Source organism: Pantherophis guttatus, chromosome 3, assembly GCF_059756535.1.
Source record: "Pantherophis guttatus breed Tessera chromosome 3, ASM5975653v1, whole genome shotgun sequence".
In the NCBI taxonomy this organism is placed as follows: Eukaryota; Metazoa; Chordata; class Lepidosauria; order Squamata; family Colubridae; genus Pantherophis; species Pantherophis guttatus.
This window is the reverse complement of record NC_142065.1, coordinates 34,497,486-34,521,745: the sequence shown is the minus strand read 5'-3', so window position 1 is coordinate 34,521,745 and position 24,260 is coordinate 34,497,486. Positions and strand designations below refer to the sequence as shown.

General features: G+C 36.6%; 1 protein-coding gene across 10 annotated transcripts in view; it reads left to right on the top strand.

Moving 5' to 3' along the window:
• The window catches only part of TOX2 (TOX high mobility group box family member 2), a 261,657-nt gene that overhangs the window by 28,706 nt on the left and 208,691 nt on the right, over positions 1-24,260 (top strand). The window contains exon 1 of one of the 10 annotated variants that reach the window (XM_034414054.3): positions 741-935. The exons of 8 other annotated variants lie outside the window; for them this stretch is intronic. In XM_034414054.3, coding sequence (XP_034269945.1) covers positions 906-935 — 30 coding nt within the window. In that variant the 5' untranslated portion in view covers positions 741-905. Of the gene's footprint in view, positions 1-740; positions 936-4,392; positions 4,412-24,260 lie in introns of those variants that run through there. One more of the 10 variants, XM_087889234.1, reaches the window with a different exon arrangement.

The following is a 24,260-nucleotide window of genomic DNA, read 5'->3' as shown; positions in this document are numbered from 1 at the left end:
ACGGGTGCAAACGCCTGGGCAGTGGGGGGGGGGTGGAGGATGCGAGCGACTGAGGATGGTACTGTCTGGACGAAGTCTCGCCCCGCTCCCCATCGTCACTGCACCCCCCCCTTCCCGCGACTCCCCTTTCGGGACTGCTGCCCCTTTGCCCCGCACCGGCGGAGGTGGGGGGTGGGTGGGTGTGTGGGTTGCACTTTGCCGCTTTTGCAGTGCCCGGGACTTTTATCGCGCCCTCGCAAACCGGGCAGGGCAAGGAGTTGATTTAATGGCCCCTCCGAGCCCCCGACCTTCCCCGAGCCCTCTGCCCCGCAAGCTTCTCGATATTGGGGAAAGGGCGCAGCCTTTTGCAAAAAAGAGGAGCCCCTTCCCGAAATCCTTGTGCCCGGGTCGCTTGGCTGGCTGGCTGGTTGAAGAACCAAACTTGGAAGGCGGAAAGAAAGCCCGTTCTAGCCAAGCCAACCTATTCTAACCTAACATTTAACGGCGTTGAAAACTTCTTTTCCTCTGGGAGGTTGAAGTGTTGAAGGTGGCAAGCGAGCGGCAGCATCCTGCAGGAGGGAATTTCAAATCTGCTTTACTTAACAGCAACCAAGTCTGCCTGCTTAAAGGCTGAAAGTCTTTCCCATCTTGGAAGCAAAAGCGGGTGTACAGGGTGAATGCGTGAGGGTGGGTGGAGGAGGAGGAGGAGGAGGGGCAGTTGGTTGTTGGTTGCGAGGTCACTTCAGACCCCTGATCACATAGCTTAGTTGTGGTGAACACTGTTATAAGTGGGAGGGAAAATAAACCAACAGCTAAAATTTGGATATAGGCTTTTTACAAGAAATGTACTGGGGGTGGGGGGAGTGAGTGGATTGCCTGGTTTTAAGTGTTTTCCTTCCATGCCTGGCTATGGTTCTTGATGGAAAATGTATAAGCTAAGGGAGGAATACTTTAGGGTGAGTATTTTGTTTTTGTTTTTTTCCTGAATAAATTTCTGCCTTGCTCAAAGGGATCAGCATATTGGCAAGGGTGCAAACCTGGATTTCGTTTTTGTACAGTATGTTCTGGTTAGAACCTAAACCATTTATATGCTCACGATTAACATTTCCCTAACACAGGATTCAGATTCTTGGCTCATGGTTGTCAGACTCTTCTGTTGTCTTTTTTCCTAATCCCACAATTAATTCCTGTTAAATATAACTGAGAGGACAGTTTTATGACTATTTCATAAAATATAGAATAGAGCACAAAAACCTTACTAACCTAGATTTACCTGTGTGCCACCACAAGCCTTTTACTCTTTTAGTGTGTGAGAAAGAGAAAGATGGGGAAAACCCCCAACATTTGCCCAGGAATATTTGAGAGTGTATAGTGCTTTAGGCAATAACCCTTCAACAGATAGGAGAAAGAGGTGAACATAATCAGAATGTCAATACTTCATATGAGTAGCCATCATTTCAGGTTGAGAATTACAGCATTGCAACATTTTAATAAAATAATTCAACTGAAACTGTGGATTATTTAGGGAAGCATGAAAATGTTACTGTTGTTGATAATCAGGTGCTTTCACAAAAGTAATGAAAGTTGTGGCATCTCAGTACAGTGGGGAGGTTGTTTTGTTTCTATGGTATAATGAGTTCTTCAAAATAGCATAGGTTTTCGATGCTGATGTCTCCCATCCCCATGAAAACATCTAATTATTCTGAAATGTAAGCTTTACTAAACATGTATCAGTTTATATGTTACAGTAAACAGTTATTTCTGAAATACATTTAAGTATCCTTTTCTTACTAAAATATTAACAATGTTTAACAAAGAATCACTTGCTGACACAAAGAACATCTGAAAATCCGTGCAATATCAATCTGCAGGGAAAAAAAATAACCAAATACCTTCTGAAATTCTTTGTGTGTTAGGAGCTCAAACATTGTAGTTTCAAGATATAATATCAAGATACTTGTGCACCTGATCGGTTATAATATAAACCTCTAAAATTGTAATTGCTAATCAAAAGAAGAGACGGAATGTGATGCACTTCAGAAGAAACTTGTAGGCCCCATGGAAAATAATTCTCTGGGATCTAAAATCATCTTCCACATGTTGGGAATACACTTGTTGCAATTAGCATAAATATATTTTCCTTTAATTCACCTTTTTTAAGATCATCATTTCCTGTAGTGCTAAAGAGACAGACTTCATCCTGGAAAATTCTTCATCAGTTTTTCTGATAAAGCTAAGTTCAAGTTTGATTGATAACACTCTGGATGAAGTGATGCAAATGATCATATACAAAATACTGACCTCTGCCACGAGGTGCTGCTGTTGCCACTGTTACCAAGATCTTAGAAAAAGAGAGGGAAGAAAATACAGCCAATACTGTATATGTGTGTGTGTGTGTGTGTGTGTGTGTGTACGCATGCGCACACATATACACATACTGCATTGTACCATTATTCTACTTTATTCCACTTCTTTCAAATTTTATTTACATAATGAGAACGTGCAACAAAGTTCTACCATAGCAAACTCCAGTGCACAAAGAAAAATGGACTGCAGCTGAAGCAGTATCTAAATCTTCTTTCTTTCTCAGCCTTGCCCTGTGTGTTACAAAGATGTTATCACTCTATAAAACAGAGGAAGAGAGTTTCATTTTGAAGAGCTTCATTCCCTTCAGGATAATCTAAGAGGTTCTGTTATAGTGGGTGGGCGAGAACCAAAAGTAGATGAATTACCCAGTTTCTTTCTGCTATTCTTTTCTCTTCCTCTGCAAGATTTCCACGGAAAAGACAGATGGGTTTTTCATGAGTTCTAAACTGATAACTTGCAGAAAGCTTTCCCCTTGCTTCCATCTTCTTTGGTTGCTGTGTTTTGATTGCCTTGCCCATTTTTTTCTTTTGCCCTTTTCTTCTTACCTGATTCAAATGGAAGGCCACAGGTTGCCTACCTGTATTCCTTTAAGATAGATGTTTCACAGCTAGATCAGTGGATTGGCTCCATGCCAAAGGTCTTGCAATTTGAAAAAGCCAGAGAATATATAGGTACAGTTTGTTAGGAAAAGAGAGGTGTCCTTGAATAGTAAGAATTGAAGGAATGTTTCAGTTGTAGTTTAAGAAAAATAAAATAAATTTCAACGGGACCTGAATGAAAAGGGAAAAATGTGTTGTGTTTGTAGTCTTTGATTCTGCCTTTCCTTACATTGCAGTTTAGAATGAATCAGGGCAGTTTTGAGTTGCTATAATTAAAAGAATGCTGGCTTGGAGAAGATTGAAATAGATTAGGCAGGCCTAACAATTTCTTTTTCTTCATATTCTCCAGGAGTTCAAACAAGAAAAAACTTAAAACATATTTTTATGTTGAAAGATCGAAAGTATTTTTTCCAAAAAATGTAAGGTCTCCTTCAAATCAGGCTTAGGTCTTAATGATTTCATATAGGGTTTGTGTGTGTGTGATTTCATATAGTTCCAACCATACTTACAATTTTAAGTCCAGACAAGGTCAATTACATAGTTTTTTCCCCCTTCTAGACAGCGATTTTTGTTCTTTTGAGTGGGTAGAGAGAAATTCTGCAGGAGGAAATGTGTGTGGAACCTAACATATATAAATAGCTGAAATGGAGGATATAGCAGAAATACATTTGTTTTCCTTAGACTAATTAATACTTCTGATACAGTGAATGAACCAGCTTGTTCAGGAAAAAGTCTGTTTCAAGCATCCTAAAATTTTGACATAATTTTGTGACATGATAGAATGTGATATTCTTAGCATGAAATCTCTCATTTCATTTATGTATCACAACAATCCTCATTATCAATTCTATAAATTCAATAGATAATTTTTGAGAAGCATTTTTTTCTTCCTCTGTGATGCTTGATCTGTAATACTGTAGAATTTAATATTTCTGATCTGTGTTACAGAACTCTTTTGATCATTACTAGTTTAGCTGAATAAATGTTCTTGTTAGCATTGTGAATGTGGACATGCAAATGAGCTCACGTGAATAGTCTGCAAAAACGTTTATAAGCCTGCTTGTTTGTATATTGATATCTGAAAGCAGAGCTGAACACCCACATGAGTTTTTCAATTGTCCTAGTGTTACTATGTAGAAGTAGTAGTTACTGGTTATAACTGTGGCCAAGTTACTGTTTGCTAATACCATTGGTATTTTGCTGCTGAACTTTCTTTCCCTTTCTTTTAAACATTTAATACATCTTTATCCTCTTGTGCTGAGGCTGATTAGTGACCTCTATTTAATGATAGATTTATTAATGTCATTTTCTTCTTAATAAAGTAATTGTATGCTACCCTGGAAATATATTTTTCCTTTAATTAAGATAAATATTATCCTTACTTCCTCACTTCTTCACATTTAATATATTTTATAATGATTTAGGTTGCAAAAATGTGGATTAAATGACAGCAAAGAGTAACAGTTGTAAGTATCTATTATCATCTTCCGATTGTCTTCTTTTTGGTAGGCCTAATATATATATATACACGTAAAATGCTCCTTATTTTTATAGAGTCTGCCTTCTATGGAATCATTTTGGTTTGCAAAAGCCAAAATATGGGCCTTTTGTTTCAGATGGATATTGTTGTTTCTAATGGATATTTAGAAACAGAGCCCTCAGGCCTAAGGTTGCATATATTCCTTCTTTCAGTTTTTCATTTTTGAGCATGTTATACAATGAAAATATTGTTTCTGTCTCCTGAAAGTTATAATACTATGAAGCGGGCATCAATTTATCGTCCATAGCACCTGAGGGCAGGACAAGAAGCAATGGGTAGAAGTTTGTCAGAGGGAGATTCAACCAGGAAATAAGGAGGAATTTCCTGACAGTAAGAATGATTATCAGAGGAATAGCTCACCTTCCGGAATTGTGGGTGCACCATGATTGGAGGTTTTCAGAAAAAAAATTGGACAACCATTTGTCCAGGATGATATAAAGACTCCTCCCTTGGGCAGGGGGTTGGACTAGAAGACCTCTAAAGTCCCTTACAGCCCTGTGATTCTATGGTATAAATTGGTATATAATATAAATCTATGTGGTCATTAAAAATCAACAACTTGATGGCACAGGATCAAACAATCAATCAACCAATGATTAATTTTCACTTTTTATTCCCTTCATAGAGAAAAACTCAATTAATTTTACAGTACATAAAATTTATATGCCCAGAAAGTGGGGAGAAAATTATAACTTTCTTTTAAAACAAAAATCATAAATTTTTATGACGATAGTAAAAATTATGCATTATGTACTCTCAGTGAATCTCTTTATAAAGCTGAAGGCCCAATTTTCTGTCTTAGGCCTATCAGATCTGAGCTGCAAACATCCAGACAACCATAAATGACACCAGAGATATACAGAATTGTCTTTACTACTATTTGCTGGTCATTTGGATTTTGTAGACTGCACTTCCCTTGTCTTTCAACAGAAGGTACTAGTGGAAAAAAACCACCACCACCACTACTATAATGTAAAAAATGATTGTGTGGTAAGGATGTGGATGCTCAGGATAGCAAATGTCATATCCCATTTGCTGCTTAATTATTTTTTGAGAAAACTTGTGAAAGTAGATTAAAGTTTCTGTTTTTGATTGTATATAAAACTGGCTCTTTACTTCTTATTTCATATGTAGAATTAGGATATTTAATTTTTTATTTTCAAAGATCACATTATCTAACAAATATGATAATGTGAAAAAAAACTATATTGAATGGTGTGCAGCAGACGTGTTGTTAGTTTAGCTGACATGTTACACATAGTCATAAAAGGATAGTGCACCGTAGTATTAGAAAATGTGCGGAGCCAAAAGCTTGGACTTGTTTTACATTACAGGCTACTTGTATGGGACCTGAGTGCCCCAGGATAACATATTTTGAGATAGCACTAGTACTTAGCAATAGTCCATAGACTTATATATCGCTTTACAGTGCTTTACAGCCCTCTCTAAGTGGTTTACAGAGACCGCATATTGCACCCAACAATCTGGGTCCTCATTTTACCAACCTTGGAAGGATGGAAGGCTGAATCAACCTTGAACCTGGTGAGATTTGAACTGCCAAATTGCAGGCAGCCGGCAGTCAGAAGAAGTAGCCTGCAGTACTGCACTCTAACCACTGCACTACCATGTCTCCTATGTTGGGATATTGGGGATTGTTCTGCCCCTGCTCCGGATTTCTGAGGATATTGACACACACCAATGGTCCTTATCAAATTTATTAAGTAGCAAGAATAAACAAGACCGGCAAAGGTTGGCAACCAGCCCAGAAAACAAGATACGATAAACCAAAATACTCTGATAATAAATACTAGTTGTTTCCAGCAAGAAAGCTCTAGGTGTGTGCGACTTAAATAGGCTAAGGGAGTGGCCAATTATCCTCAAGCCCTACTCTCGAGTAGACCTCCTCCTCCTGAGTAGCGACTCCTGTCTTTTGGCAGCCCTGCATGCTCGAGCATTGAGGAGAGGCTCCTCCACTTCACTCTTTCCACTTGAAGGAACCTCTGGAGGTTCTGAAGGCCCTGGCTGAGTCTCTGCCTCTGGCACCACATCCTTTTCAGCCTCCTCACTGTCTGACGCAAGCGCTGGCTGCGCAGGCTGCTGGCGTGACACCACACCAGCCTCTTCATCGGGATCAGCCACGATCCGCGCAGGCCGCTGGTGGGCCACAATAGGGATAGAGTGAAGGAAGGTTTTGGAATTACTTTGTGTTGGGAATTTTTATACTGCTTGTAAGAAATATTCTGGTTAATTCAATATATTGAAACTGATTGTAATAAAAATATTTCTATTTTCAATTAATTTGTGTCAATGGAGTACTAATTAGAGGAGGATAGATTTCCTTGTTCTACCTTGTAAGAGAATTGGCTTTGATTAGTACTCTCTCCTAGTTGCATTCCAGCTCTTATCATAAAATTTTCTCTAATTTTGAAATAGGTATCTACGTAGCTTTGCTACTGCATACTGAATTCCATATTTTTCAATCTGAATGCTTAGTCCTTTCAGTTAAATCATATGCATGAGTGACTTGGCATATTAAAACATAGTGAAAAATGTCATGGCATTGTGTGCATGGCTGAATTAGCAGTTTTAGTTACTTAAATTTTATTCTGTTTTTTAGTTAATCAACAAGTCCTCCATTTAAGGCCTTCTTGGTCTGTTAGCTTTCATCATCGCCACCAATATTCTTTGCAGAGGAATTGCACTGTTCCTTTTGCAATATATGCAATAATATGCATCCAATAATGGTGATTGGGAAACTGGCTGAATATTGGGAATTATTCATTTGGAAGACTGGGTAAAAGGAATGTTGTTGTGATTATTTATATAATTATGAACAGCAAGATGAAAACATGATTTTAATGCACATATGGAAGAAACAGAAAGCTGTAGCTAGAGCAAATTGTGTGTTCCTACTTTCAGAAATTCATGTTGAAAGAATGTTGGAAAACAAAATAATAAATGCCATAATCAATGAAGTCAAAGAGTGTGATATTTTTTAATGTATTTATGTTATCAGCTTCCTAAACAGGAAACTCCTAAGGGCCTCAAAATTTAAAATGTACTCCTTATATTGTAAGGAGATTGTAAACAAAGGGCCTTTAACCTTGTTTTTCCTAATATCAGTTCTAAAAGTAACATTTTCTTATTGTCAAAGAGGATTTATTCCTGCTGTTCAAGTAGATGATAAATCTTAACACTTTCTCTCTGTCTCTCTCTCTCTGTCTCTCTCTCTCTCTCTCTCTGTGTGTCTAAATAAACAGTACTCAGCAGAAATTAGTTTTGCCGCCTCTGAATAGTGAATATAATAAATACATTTTATAGATTTTTTTTTGTTTCCTTTGGACTTTTACCTCCACAATAAATTGCAATGCTAAGCACTTTACCTCTTCCTCCTCCTCCTCCTCCTCCTCCTCCTCCTCCTCCTCCTCCTCCTCCTCCTCCTCCTCCTCCTCCTCCTCCTCCTCCTCCTCCTCCTCCTCCGTTTTAACTTAATTTTTTTTCTCACTCATATCTCAGGGAAAATAGTATAAATGGTAAAGTTTTTATTTGAGCGCCTCATTTGTGGTGTGATTTTGAATATTGTTAAGAAGGATAAAAACTTGTCATTAAAATTCTTTACATTCTAGAATGGCCCAAGTCACTTGATGCATCGTTTCTGTTTCTAGCAGCATAAGCTTTGATGAGGTGTTCATTCCATCTGCATAATAGAAAGTGTTTGAAGCTCTTTTTTGCCAAAGGCTTTATTAAATCAGGGATTCAGAACTAAATAATGAGTACTCATTCATTCACAGAAAATGTTGTTCTAGCTTTATGTGTGGAAGAGGCTTTATTCTAGTTACTTTCAGAATTTAAAAAAAGATGTTTTGAACACTATGGTAGCCATGGCTGCCATGGCACGTTCTCATTAATTCTGTTAAAAGGATGATGCATTTAAAGTTGCTCATACATTTAAATGAATCAGAAGAAAGGATGGGAAAATTTACATTTATATAAATAGCATAAACCCATGCGTGCTATTTAAACAAAGTAAGTGTACAGTTACATTACGTGTTCTGTTACTTTTAGTGCAGGGATAAAAACAATTTATTTAGCTTGGTGGGCCTATAATACATTTGAAAGCTAAAATTAATCTGGATTTATATAAGGAACATAACATATATATTATTGTCTTGATTTTAGTGGGTGATGGAATTGGTAGACATGTTCCATTTGCGCAGTCCAATGCAGATTTATTATTCTCAAATATAAAAAATCTATATTGCCTTGGTAATGGGACTAAAAATGAAAACATACTAATTAAATTAGTATATAAACTGAGTTTCACCGTGTTCTGTTCCTGCACTGTCTCTGCAATCATGAGGATTAAACCTATTTAAACATAACTTCATTCTTCCAAGTGCTTTTAGGCTAGATATCTGCAACTCAAAAGCCACAAACGTTCAGTTCTTGACGTTGAAAGCTGCACTGCTGTTGGTGGTATTAATCCTCATTTCAGCCTGAATTTCATAAATCAAAACACTTCTTTTCTTTCTGAGAAGTGCTGCTAAGGAACAAAACCCTTTGCTCTTCATTTATAAAAAGTGTGACATTGAGTTGGTTACAAAGCTCAGAGCAAACACTTGGTTTCTTTTTCTTTAGGGAATGTTACAAATGTATGGAAGAATCTTTTGACCCATACTGCCTTCTTTTTGCACTATTTATTTTTATTAACCACCATGTGTTTTTACAGACTCATCTGTGTAGAATCTAGATCTCATGCTTACTCAACCAGTGCTTTTATTATGTGCTTGTATTAATCTGCATAAAATGTGTGCAGAGACCATTTTGAATCTATATTCAGGGTATTCTAGCAGTAGCATTTTATTGTGAAGTCACTGGGAGGGCTAATGTGCACTGAATAATTTTTTGCCATTTACCTTTTGTATTCATCTTCTAACAAATAAAGCTCCAAATGTTCTTTTTACTAGAATTTGGATTATGTTGTATGGCATAAATGAAGCATTTAATTATGTTTTTCTAAGCACCCTGCAATAAAGATTTTTCTGTTCATGTTGTTTCTTTACAATGTTTTTTTCAATGATGAATAGTTTGCTTCCGTTTTTGTTTTTTTGTTTTTTGCTATATTTGTTTGTCTATGCAGTCAATTCCCCAAAGAGCATTGAAAGTGATATGTAGCTCTGGGTATCATATCCTGTCATAAGCTATCTGGAGACTTAATTGCCAGTTTGATTTCAGAATACAACTTTTAATGCAATGAAGTGAGGCCAGACTTATTGTTTTTTTGGTTTTTTTTGAAGAACATATTCCAACTTGTAATGGGCATCTATTTGCCATCATCTCTGAACTCACTCAAATTTCCACATGGTAATAGGCCCCCTCACTATGTAAAACAATGGTGCTATAAATAATTACCTAGACGAATATCAACTTTGAAGCAGTTAACTATAGGTAAAAACTCCTTCCTGTTGAGTTTGATTCCTAGTGGTTTCGTGGGCAGTTTCTGTATTTTTCTTGGCAACAATATGAAAATGGTTTGCCATTGCATTTTCTAGTGTCAAGCTTTATTCATGCATCACACATATGTAGTACATTAAATGTTTAAGTATGGATAAGCCATTGGTTTACCTAGATATTATATGGTCAGGCTTCCTCTATCCTGATGCTTTCAGCTTGGATCAGAGAATCTCATACACATGAGGAAATACTTATGCATAGAATGCCTTTCATTATGTTCTTGATGTTTACAGAGCTAACCCCATTCCCATTTTAGAGTAATACACAAATAAGGCCTAATTTGTAATGAAATGATGCATTCTTTGCAAGCCACTACAGATAGATCAAGATCTTCAACATTTAGTATTCTCCAACTATGCTGATTCTGCAAGAATTTGGAAAAAATCACAGATTCTAAATCCAAAGGATCAAGCTGTTGGCTAAAATAAGATGGATAGAATGTGAAAAATCTGATTTTATTTATTTGATTTTTGTGCCCTCTCCCCTAAACTCACAAAAGTGGTTTTGGATGGCTTACCTGTCGTTAGAGTCATAAAAACTCAAGGGATAAAAAAAAAAAAAAAAAGCACAGCAAACACCAAAACAGAATAAACGAGATCAACCACAGCAAGTTAGTCCTTCTATTTTTGGGGACAGATTTATCCCATACTCTAGCCCAGTGGCAGAAGGAAAAGCCAAAACTCTACAGGCACCTTTTGGAAAATCAGTATGCTCAGGGCAGGGGTGAAATCCAGCAGGTTCTGACAGGTTCTGGAGAACCGGTAGCGGAAATTTTGAGTAGTTCGGAGAACTGGCAAATACCACCTCTGGCTGGCCCCAGAGTGGGGTGGGAATAGAGATTTTGCAGTATCCTTCCCCTGGATTGGGGTGGAAATGGAGATTTTGAGTATCCTTCCCCTGCCACGCCCACCAAGCCATGCCATGCCCATCAAGCCACACCATGCTCACCAAACCACACCACAGAACCGGTAGTAAAAAAAAATTTGGATTTTACCATTGGTTCTGGGCCTTCTGAGTCATTGGAAAAATGTTATTCCATAAAGCAGTTAATGTGACAGAGACGGCAGTCATGACTTTTTTTTCTTTGTTATTTTATTTAATAGTGTTTCCATGCAAATTTTTCATAACAAATCTTGATAATCCGCATGGGTTTAACAGTCTTTTCATAGTGTTCAAACATTAGAGTTAATGATTTACAAACTGCTCCAAAGATTGTATGTTAATATCATTACTACCACTGTTTCTGCTATTGAAGCAGCTAGTTAATGCAGCACTTTCCACACATAAAACACTAGCCACCGTGTTGATATACATTGTCCTTTCTGGATAATTGCATAGCAAAAGATGGCTACCCATTTATTGATGAGAACATCTATTTTTCCATAAAATGTTTTGGGTAGCCTTCTATTGATAAAGAGAAATAAAAGGATCTGGGAAGACATATTATCCTTCAAATATTTGGCTATTGTGCTGCTTTCCTTTTGAATTGTGGTATTAGAGAAGACTCTTGAGAGTCCCTTGGATCAAATCAGTTAATCCCAAAGGATATCACTTCTGACTGCTCTTTGGGAGGACAGATATTGAGGCTGAAGCTCAAATACTTTGGCCACCAAATGAGAAGTGTGGATTCGTTAGAAAAGATCCAGATGTTGGGAAGGATTGAAGATAAAAGGAGAAGGGAATGGCAGAGGATGAGACTGTTAGATAGTGTCATCAATGCAGTAGGCATAGGTTTGGAAAAACTCCAGGACACACAGGAGGACAGGGTAGCCTGGCAATGCTGTGGTTTATGGGATTGTGAGGAATTGGACACAATTTAGCAATTGAACAATAACAAGTATCCAAGATGATCTGCCATTTACACTTATATATAATTTGTCTGAAATACAAAAACTGTACTGTTATTGGGGGCCCTTAAGGAATAGATAGATTTGCAGCATCAGCCACCATCAAGAAATGTCTGTTAGCAACTGCTAGTTTCTGAGATAGCTGGTGAGAAGAAAAATTACTTGCATGACGTTTTTCTTCATTCTTTCCATCTTCTGGTTAGAAGAAGCAGACAGTTGTGCAAATGTATTACTAAGTCGTGTTCTTTCCATCATCTTAGAGTTAGGTGGACTTTAAAACGAAACCTTCAAGTGGAAGAAATGAGCAATAGAAAAGATCTTAAGAAAAGAGCAAAAGAATTGACTTGATTAACTTAGCTAAATTGTGGCTGAAATGGGAAATGAACTACATCAGTGATGGCGAACCTTTTAGACACTGAGTGCCCAAAATGTGGGCGCATGCCTGCACGAACGTGCAAATGTGTGAACATGTGTAGATGTGTGCATGCATGAACATGCGCGCATGAATGCGCACAGAGCATGCACATGCGCAGCAGAGACCCGAAGACCAGCTTGCCAGTAGGAGGCGGGGCATCCCAACACCGGCAACGTGGCAAGAGGTAAGATCTTTTTCTTTTGTGAGCTTCTGTTTTGTCATTTGTAGGGAAACAGAAGCTCACAAAAGAAACGCCACGGAGATCTGACTTGGGGCGATGACGCGTGTGCCAGCAGAGAGGATTCTGTGTGCCACCTCTGGCACCCATGCCATAGGTTTGCGATCACAGAACTAGATGATCTTTAATATCCCTTCAAAAATTCATATTCTATAGTTTTCCTCGATTTACAACAATTTGTTTAGTGATCGTTCAAAGTTACAATGGCACTGAAAAAACTGACTTATGACCATTTTTCACACTTATGACAATTGCAGAATCCCCATGTTCATGTAATCAAAATTCAGAAGCTTGATAACTGATTTATATTTATGACGGTTGCAGTGTTCCGGGGTGATGTGATCACCTTTTGAGACCTGACAAGCAAAGTCAATAGTGAAGCTAGATTCATTTAACAACCATGTTACTAATTTAATAACTTCAGTGATTCACTTAACAACTGTGGCAAGAAAAGACAAAACATGAAAATGTATTTCAAGGAGAAAACCAGTTATAGTCTGTGCTTCTGTATCAATTACCAGTAAAAATATAAAGATGCTCTCAAGTTCTTTGCCAATGTATATTTCAGGATGCTTTTAAACTATCTAGTTCATCATCTACCCTGGAAGTCCCTGGTAATCTCCCATCTAATTACTTTGCTTTCTCTTCACTGACAAGATCAGCCAGGTGCTACTATTTGCTAAGTTCTGAAATGTTATATATGAATGGAAATCTAACATACAGTAGATATATAAAGTCTACACTCCACTGTTAAAATGCCAGATTTTTGAGATGTAAAAAAGTTAAACCAAGATAAATCACTGCATAATTTAATATAGCATATAAACTCTACAATTCAATTGAAAAACAAATTGAAATCTTTTAGGGGGAACAAATAACAATATGAGTTCTATGACATTCATAGCAGTAAAAAGCTGGAAAAGATTGGATGAGCTCCGTAGATAGTTAAACCTTTAACAAATACTAAATTAGTCCAGTTCTCATAATTATTGTGCTGAAGAGATTGCTTGAAAATTGGCTCATACAGGCTAGTCTTGTAAAAGCTATTTCCCAGTAGCCTCATCAAAGAAAATCAGGTGGCTTCTTGACTTCTAATTATAATGTCATAAGAACTGGGGACCATAAATGGGCTGTACGTTAAAGTTTTTGCTAGTTTTGCTTTTTAAAACTAGTTTTTTAAACTTGTAAACCGGATCATGTCTTTCCCACTGAAAACTGCATTGCATAGTTCTTCATCCATTTCTGTTTGCTCCCACTTTAATCCCTTTGAGCATGCTCAGTTCTCAGCAAACTGTATTAAGTGCTGTTTCCTCTCCACACTGTATTTTTTCCTTAACTTAACAACCACATTTGGGACTGGATCTTCCATCACTAAGTGATACAGTTGTTAACTGAGTCATGGCCAATTTTACAACCTTTTCTGATATAGATAGATAGATAGATAGATAGATAGATAGATAGATAGATAGATAGATAGATACACATGCACATATAATATATAATAATATATAATATAATATATAATATAATACGTTATAATATACTATATTAATAAGCAAAAGAATGAAAAAGTAAGCTATGAGCAATGCCTGATAATATGACATTTTTGTTTAAAGAATTAAATCTATCAGTTCATACATACATGTTATTAAAATAAATCAGTTTGTTACTAGACAGTGAAACAGTCATGTTGCCATTGAATTGTAACCTAATCTTGCTTTGGCAGTGCATAACACATACTTGCTTTTCAATTTGACATATTTTTTGAAACAAAGGGCAAGATTGACTGGGTGTCAATGAAATGGAAGCTGCAGTTTTATACTAGATGATACAAGTTTTTATGCTGGGGGGGGGGCACGACCTTCAGTTTATTTTAAGACAGCAGCATCTAATATTGCATTTTCTATTAATTTAATTGACATCCTGTGTTCTTACTTGAAGGTGGCAAATTAATTGTGGAAGACCATCTGTTTGAAAATTGGGTATGTATACCATTGCTGGCAATACATCATGTAGTAGTTTTGCAGTATCCAATTTAAATCAGATGGAAATGTTGGCCTTCTGAGGATTATGATCAATCAATATTTCATTTTAGTAATGGGCTCAGAGCAGAAAAAGAAGCTGCTTGAAGCCTACAACTTTTGAAAAAAATCTTTGTCATCTTAATGGTAGGATTTGACTTCCTTTCCTTACTCTGAGAAGACAACAAGTAGGTTCATGATCAATATTAAAAAAATTTTCTAAATATTTTTCTTTATTTCTTTTAAATATAAAATTTGGGTTTCTGTTCAATATTTCTTTTCAGTAGGAAGAGCTGTTAATTTGAAAGAGAGAATGGGAGATGGGGTGTTAGATACCGCTTCATTGTATTTCTCATCATCTCTCTTCATTGGTCTTGCTGGCTAAGTCTAATGAAAGATAGGACCTTTGTCCTCAGTTTTCAGTTCTCTAAGGTCTTTGCCATATTAGCTATGAATTCTGGGAAGTGTAGTCTTTGATATCTGGAGGGGAATTATTTTGGGAACCCTAATATGGCATCTGAAAGTACATTTAAATCTTGGGTGTGTGAAACTGATATAAAAAGACAGGATAAAGTCTAGTGGGAAATGTGCTGGTCTTCATTCTGAGATAAATTATATAGCTTATGAGATAAAGTGTTTGCTCTGGGATTTCGGTTTTGAGTGAGATCTCAAAACATTTCATTTGAACACAAATCAGAGGAATAACATTTGACCAAAGAGAAACAAAAGCCATATATGGTACATCACTTTGTCTTAGTTATGATTAATCTTGCATTTTCAGTTTCTTTCAGGAACTGCTATTAACTAATCAATGAAATTTAAACTTTGGAAAGGTAGAGCTGGTTCAGCTTCTACTCGGGATGAAAAAAAATACTTGAAGGATTCAAATCTATATTTGGGATTTGGGCTCATTGTTCTCAAAACAATCTGTCTCACAGGGCTGTTGTGATGGAAATGGAGTGGGGAGAAATAATACATTTTCTTTTCAGAGTTCCTCAGAGGAATAATTTAAAGAAAACGTAACGGGTATTAAAGAAACATTTTTCATGAATGTCACATTTGTGAGGAAAGAACTCAAGGTCTTTAGTGCCATTTCATATGATAGCCAGCTCTGTGTTAAAGACTCACTTTTGTTTCCTAAAAGCTGACTGAAAAAATGTGAAAATTGCTCAAAGTTACATATTCTTACAGTACAGAAAACTGTTTTGCGTGGAAATTTTGTAACTTTTAGTATGACCTTGTTTTGAATAAAGTAAGAAACTATGTTGAAGTAATTAATCAGTGACCCAGGCTGCCCAAGGCCATGGATACAAGGGGAGGGAGTTGAATTTCACTGCTTGTTCCTTCATCCCAGATTTTTTTATATTGATGCAAACCTAACTAGATCTTCTCTTCAACCAAAGATATCCTTTGCACTTATTATCTCAATTTCTCAGTTTTCTTGAAAGGAAGTTGTACATAGGAGACAATGAGTATGGGCTTCTTTTGTCTTACTTCTGAAGCTTTAGAAAAGACTAAAAACATTAAAATTATGTACAGTGTAATTAGGTACATCCTATATACCTTATCCTTATATCTCCTAGTCATAACAGTACTTTTAATTTCCATCAGTAGGTTTATTTTATAAGATAAAATTTAGCATAAAATCTTACAAAATAAAGTTTCATTTTCATAAAGTTCCATAGTTTAAAACTGACATGATGGTGCAAGCTTTTAATACAGGTAGTCCAACGTACATACGACCACAGCTGAGCCCAAAATTTATGTTGCTAAGTGAAAAATTTGTTAAGTGAATTTTGTGTTATTTTATGACCTTTCTTGCCACATTTGTTAAGTGAATCACTGCAGTTGTTAAATTAGTAACAGCGTTGTTAAGTGAATCTGGCTCCCCCATTGTCTTTGTTTGTCAGAAGATCGCAAAAGGGGATCACATGACCTTGGGACACTGCCACTGTCATAAATGTGAGTCAGCTGTTAGCCATTCTATATTGTTAGGGGTTGTATATCTGACAGTTTGTTTGGTGGTTGATTTTGCTGGAATTAGGAGTAAGTTTAATGGTACTTTCTTTTCTGCAATTTGGAATGAGTCTCTTATCTGAAAATAGTGTGAAATTACACGTGCTGAAATCTGGAATGAAACTTGATTGCATCAACTTCTGGGGAACTTAGAACACTGGATTTAAAAAGGCAGCATTCAAAATTGCATTTAAACACTGGGTTTCAAACCAATTTAAATTAATGGTTTAGTTTATTCAGGTAGCATAGAGTAAATATCCTGACAAAGATAACTCAGGATTTGGAAGAAAAGGAAAATGGAATCTTAGTGATAATTCAAAGCAAAGTATGAAGATTCTTAAATAGTGTACACATAGTTCTTGACATACGGCTGCTCTTTTAATGACTGCTCAAAATTACAATGGCCTTGGAAAGGATACTTCATGGCCTGTAAACCACTTCCAATCATCATAAAATGTTGTGCTTCCCCTTCCTCATGGTTATATGATTACGATCTGGGTGCTTGGCAACCTATTCTTACTTATGACTGGTTACCCAGCACCCTGGTATCATGTGATTGCCATTTGCAATCTTCTCTGCCGGCTTCCCCCAGGAAGTAAATGAGAATCCAGCACGGAACATTGCAAGCTGTTCTGCCTGCTGAAAGGACTCCCTGTTGTTTCTGGGAACTGGGTGAAAGAACTGCCTGCTGAAGGGAATTGAACTCCTTGGCAGGGTGGAGAAACAGATCTGAGCCCTCTTTCTTGCACCCTGCTGAAGGTCTTCGTTCAGGTGTGCAGAGAGAAAAAGAACAGCTTCAGCAGGCAGCTTGTTTAACCAGTCCCTAGAGCAGAGGTCTTCAAACTTGGCAGTTTTAAGACTTGTGGACTTATTCTCCAGCATAGCTGGAGAATTCTGGGAGTTGAAGTCCACAAGTCTTAAAGCTGCCAAGTTTGAAGACCTCTGCCCTAGAGGTAAGAGGGAGCTGAAATCTCATAGGAGAAGCAGTACAGTAAGATAAGTACAGTAAGATAAGAAGTGCAGAATGCCTCAAGCAGGTGGGAGAGGCCCTGGGAGGTCTGGTGCAGGCCGTGGATGAGTGTCTCCCTCAACAAGGGCTGAAAATCCTGCTTAGATTTCAGCAAGGAGGAATTTTAGCTTCCCAGGGTCTCTCCATCCCCCCCCAATGCACTGGCATGCCTTAGTCAGGACTCTTATCAGCTTAACAAGTGATCACTTAAGAACCAGTACTGGGAGTTCTAGGATTGACAGTCATTGAATGAAGCAGGCACATGGACAGTCACATGACATCTCGTTTAACAACTGCTTTGCTCAACAACTGAGATGCCATCCCAATTGCGGTCATTAAGGAAGCTCTACCTGCAATGCTACTTTTAGAAGACCATTAGAATACTTTTCAAAATTTAACATAGTCTTTTTATCTTTTTAAAAATGAGCCATTTACAAATAGATGGCTGTAGATGTAGAAGGGGAGCAAATATTATCATCAGGAAATTCATCCATTGTTCATTTTTGTGAGTGGTGTTGATTGATATATAACTAATATAAGAATTATGGCTTCCTTATTAATATTTATAATATTAGACAAGAAAAATAAATGGATTTCTATGTTAGAGCATCTGCACTTGGATAGGGAATGGATCATTATTTGAGTGTACAATTGATTATATATTTATCAAAAATTTAAAACTCAGATTAAATACTGGAAATGGAGAGTTTGATGTAAGGATTATCATCAAGTTGTACTGCTAGAGCAGGGGTGTCAAACTCGTGGTGTCACGTCATTGACACAGGACTTTTTCCCCCTTTGGTAAAATGGGTGGGTGTGGCCAACATGTCATACATCCGGCCCAAGGGCCGCGAGTTTGACACCCCTGCACTACAGTAAAGTGGAAAATGTTGTCCTCTGTTTTTATTTTTCTTATTCCTTCCCATTCTCTCAGTATTAGGAGTAGTACATTATATTACCTCAGTAGCTTGGTTGATATATTTTTATGTGTATCTAAAATTATCTAGGTATGTCTGAAAGGAAACCAGCAGTTTTCCTGGATGTCATGCTATCTACCTCCTTGTATGGGCAGTCCTCTCAGTCACTTCATCGGTGAATAAAACATCGGCAATGGGCTTTGTAATTCTAACATTGGAGAGTCAAGGACTTTTAGGACAAATGTGCTCTTCTATTTCTGTAGGTGTATCATATTATTGACTCTTCCCATTACTGTTTAAAGAGTTTTTTGGGAAATACAGTGAAACATCAATTTAATGGACTGTTTTGGGGAAAGAAGGCCTGCTATTTCTCTGTTACATTGCAAATTATGTCATTCATAGTTATTTATGTTGCTACTAGGCTGTGGTTTCCTTTCAAACATATTTGTATTGAGTTACTGAGTGAGATATGGAAGGAACAAGAAAAATAAATACGGGACCAACTTTTGCTCAACCATAGATCTGTCTTAGTACTAATGTTAAGATGCAAACTAGGTTATTCACATCAGATTATATCATTTACAATTATATCATTTACAAGCTGTAAATTATATAAAATGAAAGCTAATTTAAGTTTCTTGTCTGATTGCACTGGACATGTCTTCTATTTCAGAGGAGTCTTCTGATGAAAAATTGGTTTATTGCATGTAACATCTGCTAAATGCAGGTCTGTTAAACTGTTTCACTGTAACTGTGAATTGACCTTTAATTCCTAAAATAAGAATGAAAAAAACTTATTTCAGACATATTACATGGGCAAATGAAAAGAAAATAAAACCCACAGGGGAATTTGGCCCATTTATTCGGCCCAGTAACCTAAAAAAATAAAATTGAATCATCTTATGATAGCTAATAGTTAAGGTGCACGCCAAAAAAATATTTGTGCTTTCAGTTTCATGGATAAGATAACCAATATTCCTCCTTCTCTCTTCCCAAAAGAAGCTATGGATGACTGTGCTGTGGAATTTTGAAGATTATCTTAAAATCATCAGAAAGCAGAAATGAATCATCTAATAAACATAGTAAAACTACAATTTGATCTTGATTTTTAAAGATGACCATAAATTAGAATCTTTTGTGGTTGGTGCTGGACTAGTACTTTCCCCAAAAGTTCATTTGTTCAATTTATCAATAATCCTTCAATTAGATATTGCAACATACAAAATGCAGGATTAGGGGAGTTTTTTATTCAAATGTATTAAAGTGTATTAATACACTTTATTCAAGTGTATTAAAAAATACACTGTATCAGCGTAATAAAATGTAGAGATGAGTTCTTAATATAAATAAGAATAGATTCCTCCCCCCCATTTTTATTAAGTTAAAAAGAGCCCACACTTAAAATTTGTTATTTATATCCAAAGAGGGATACTGAAGTTTTACATGCACATGCATACACACATATGTGCATGTGCGCGCGCACACAGAGAGAGAGATCTATTTGGCCTGATTTCCATTTGTACAGTATAAGCTATTATCAGAATGTAAACAACCCCAATGCATAATCTATGAAACTTGAACTGTACTATTGCTTCCTGGATATTGTTTTCTATCTATACAATTGTTCAAAACATTGATGTCACTGAAAAGGATAACAAGCAAAAAGAAAATCAAAACAGATGATTCATGATGTATTGCATAAGATGGCAATATATCTCCCTGACCCATTGTCCTCCAGATAGAATTCTGGAATTCCATCCACCAGTAACTGGGAATTCTGGGAGCCGAAATCTCAACAAGCCTGTCTTTCATCAGGGTAGGGAAGGTTGCATTAGGGTCAAATCTAATTTTCACAAACTCTAATCTAATCTTTGCAGATCTGTCTTTGCAAAAGACAGGCTTGTATTATATTTCCCTTTTGTCCCCATAATTTTAACTGTCATCTTGTCTCCTCTCATCCAACAATTGATGGGCACGAGCAAATTTCATTTCCCCACAGCGAAACTCCTTTGTTTGTAAAGGGAGAGAGAAACTATTCAGAGTACTAGTTTTGAAAACCCATCTACTCGGGGAAGAAATTCTGATTTTGATAGATAGAGTGGAATGGATACAATTAAGTCTCAAAATGAATGCCTGTTGTTTACTTCTTTTGGAAGTAAACAACAGGCATTCATGCTGGACTATATGCAAAAGATGCATGTTATATGCAAAAGCATCCCTGGTATTCTTTTCTGTGTATAGTGTAAAACAATCTTAAAATCTTAGGGGCAGATAAACATTTTCAATCAGAATAGAGCTGGAAGTCTTCTAGTTCAATCCCCTGCTCAAGCAGGAGAACCTATACCATTTCAGGCAGGTGGCTGTCTCGTCTCTTTTTAAAAACTTCAGGTGTTGGAGCACCCACAATTTCTGAAGGCAAGCTGTTCCACTGGTTATTTGTCCTCATTGTTAGGAAGTTTCTCTTTAATTCTAGGTTGCTTCTCTCTTTGATTAGTTTCCATCCATTGTTTCTTACCTTGCCTTCTGCTGTTTTGTAATAAATAATAATAATAATAATAATAATAATAATAATAATAATAATAATAATAATAATTTATAACTCCATAGAAGATTTCAAATTATTTACTTTTTGCTGCTGAGTTTTATAAACCTAGTACAAAAATACTTGCTTTCATGCCATGCTGAATGCATGTGCATATATCATACCACTCTTACAGTAGAGATCAATTGTTTGCAACATTTCAGTCCTAATTTTTTTTTTTTAAGTATGCCATCTTCAGGCAAAGCAAATTGAAATTTTAAATGCCTTTTCAATCATATATCTTATTTCTTGAAGTATTTAGTTCACAGATGACTCATCACTTGCAGAGCTCTGACACTGGGTATCAAAATATTGTGATATTAAGCTGCAGAAACCCACTGCATTATCAACGTACCTCTGTAGAATGGAGAAGGCAGCAGCTGGGCATAAAAAAACCCCAAGGCTTCAGTATGACAGAACTAAAATTGGAGTTGGCAATTACCACATGCATGATTCACAGTATTGTGAAGTGAAGCTACTATATAAATCAGCCCCAGTAATCATAGGGTTTAAAATTAGTCTGTTACTATTAACTCTGCTAGCTTTGGCATATGCTAAAGCCGCTATAAAAAGTGAATGGTGTAGCATGTTTGAAATACAAGTTTAAAATAAATTACTTAAGCAACCCCCAGTAGGAGGTCTTAGGTACTCAGAGGGAGAGAGTTTTGAGGGTGTTTACAAAGGTTTCTGTAATGGCAAATGCATTTTATTATGCCATGAAGCCTAATAATAGCTCAGTGTCAGAACATGTGATTTGCATGTATGAGGCTTCACATTGAGGCCCTGGAAACTCCACTTAAAAGGTTTCAGGTAAAAAGCTGAGGATCTTTTGTTTGAGATGACTTGAGTCCTGTTCCAAGATAGGCTAGAGCAAAGCTAGGCAATGAAAATGCCTAGGATTTTGAGGGTGTTTACAAAATGTCTCAAACATTAAATGGGCAAGCAGGAACATGTCCACCCAAAGTGCTAAGCTATAGCAAAATACCAGTTTCATTTTGTAAGAATATCTTGAAATGGATAATCTCAGAGACATTTTGGAAAAGAAATATCTATGGAGACATCCTTTGCTTTTGCAGATATGACATCTTTCTATGTATTTATGATTTACAGAGATTACAAAATGGAGTCATTTAATATAGAGAGCCCAGAAGGTAGAAGAAAGGTGCCAATGGCAGACTAATGCCCGTGAATTTATTTATTAAATTTATATGCCACCCATCTCACTATCAAGTGACTCTGGGTGGTTTACAACAATCTAAAAACTCATTCTAAATGATAAGATAACCTTAGAAATGTTAAAAACTTTCAGCATGGAGAATTAAAACATTAAAATTAATTCAGAACTAAATAAAAAGGGACTGATATGTAAATGGTATGGAAGTGGGATCTTCTCCTATTTTACTAACCACCTCCAAAGTGGGATGCCCCCATCGGGCCTGAGGAAGAGCCAGATTTTTCGACCCTTTGAAAGGCCAAGACACTGGGAATGTATACTGCGTTACTTAATTCTGGAGTAGAGAGAACTGGTCTAGGCAGATAATAGTCTGAAAACTGCACAAATGTAGTTCTTTATATTGAATGTTTCATATTTTTGATGAATCCTAGTTTCCACCCTTTTTAAGGGTTCTCTTGAAAAGGAAAATGTTTAAAAATAAGCTGATACTAGAAAATTACATTTATACTGTATGTTTGTTCCCAAGCACAAATGTCTCTATCCACACTTATTGCTAAGGCAGAATTTGTTTTAACTATGGCTAGAACCAGAGAAGCAAAGTAATTATGGCTTTTCAATCAGTTTCTGGTTTGCTTTCTTCCCATATTCTATTACTTATAAGCAGCAAAGATCTATTTTGCTCCTTTTGTTTATTGGACAATGTATACATATTTATTTTGAGATATATGTTTTCTGTGACTAAAGAAAACTTTTATACAGTATTTCGTTTGCTTGGAGATTTTTATTTTGAAAGTCTTCATTGTTTGCCACCAAGTGACATGGCACAAGTTTTATCAGAGAAAGATAAGGATGTGGCTTTTTGCAAACGAGTAAAGTATCTGATTTCCATTGTTCGCAACTGTTTAGCTTCACCCTTCTGACTACTTAAATAGCATGTATTATTACAATTAAGAGGCTAACCAGTGGTTTGAACAAAATGTATAGAAGATAGTGTACATGAAAGCAACATGAGAAATCACAGTTCAAGAAACAGGAAGTGTGCCTTTAACCAGGAAAAAGCTGTCACTGGCATTGTAAAAGAAGTGGTATAAATAGGGCATTGGATAGAAAGCAGGAAACCTTGGTATTGTCTATTTTGCTTTTCTGGTGGCCTAAGATAAGACTATTGACCCTTTTGTGCTTTAGCACTGCTGTTTGCCATTCAAGAAAGTCGGCTTTTAAAAAATAAAATCCTTCACAGGGATACTGTATTGGAAATAATATTACTCGATGATGTCAGTAAAAGCTTGTCTCTGAGAGGGATGCTTTGTGTTCTGTTGCTGAGACATCTCCCAGTAGACTTGATTTTGTGATGTTTCCCATTTCCTAGAGGTGACACCAGCATTGCTCTGTCAACCTGCCAGTGGCAATGCAGAGAAAGTGAGACATCTGGCATCATTCCCATAACACATCATCTCTGTAATGTCCTAGCTTGCCTGGGGCTTAAGGTTTTTGCTCTAGTTTCCAGCAAGGTTTTCCCACGAGGGAGCTTGAAGTATTTTCATTGTGCCAGCTGCCTAGATAAATGGAACTTTTTGTGACAGCTCAACTTCATATTTATTACCTAATAAAGTAATTAAACATTGATGTCTTTGTTTATAGATTAGGGTAATTTTTTTCCTCTCCCCCTCCTTGTTTGGAATTGTTTGGGCTTTTAAAAAATAATCTTTAAACTTTTTAAACTATACAGTATACATTGCAAATGATCCATTCTGTTTGCATATGAACAAGGTCCAGGACTAAGTAAAAGATGGAAAATTGTCAATTGTCCCACTTTAGGTTGAGTACTGTCTAGGCTTTCCTTGGAATAAATTCTAATAAATGCAGCACAATTGCTTAGTACAGGTTTATACTTGATAAGATTATAAGGTGGTTGCTTCATTGGTTGTCTTATATCTACTATTGCAGATTATGGCTGTAAAAGTTTGTTCTGAATAAAATGTGTGTTTGGGATTTGATCACATGGTCCAATATTTCTCAATCTAATGCTTTCTGAATGCAACT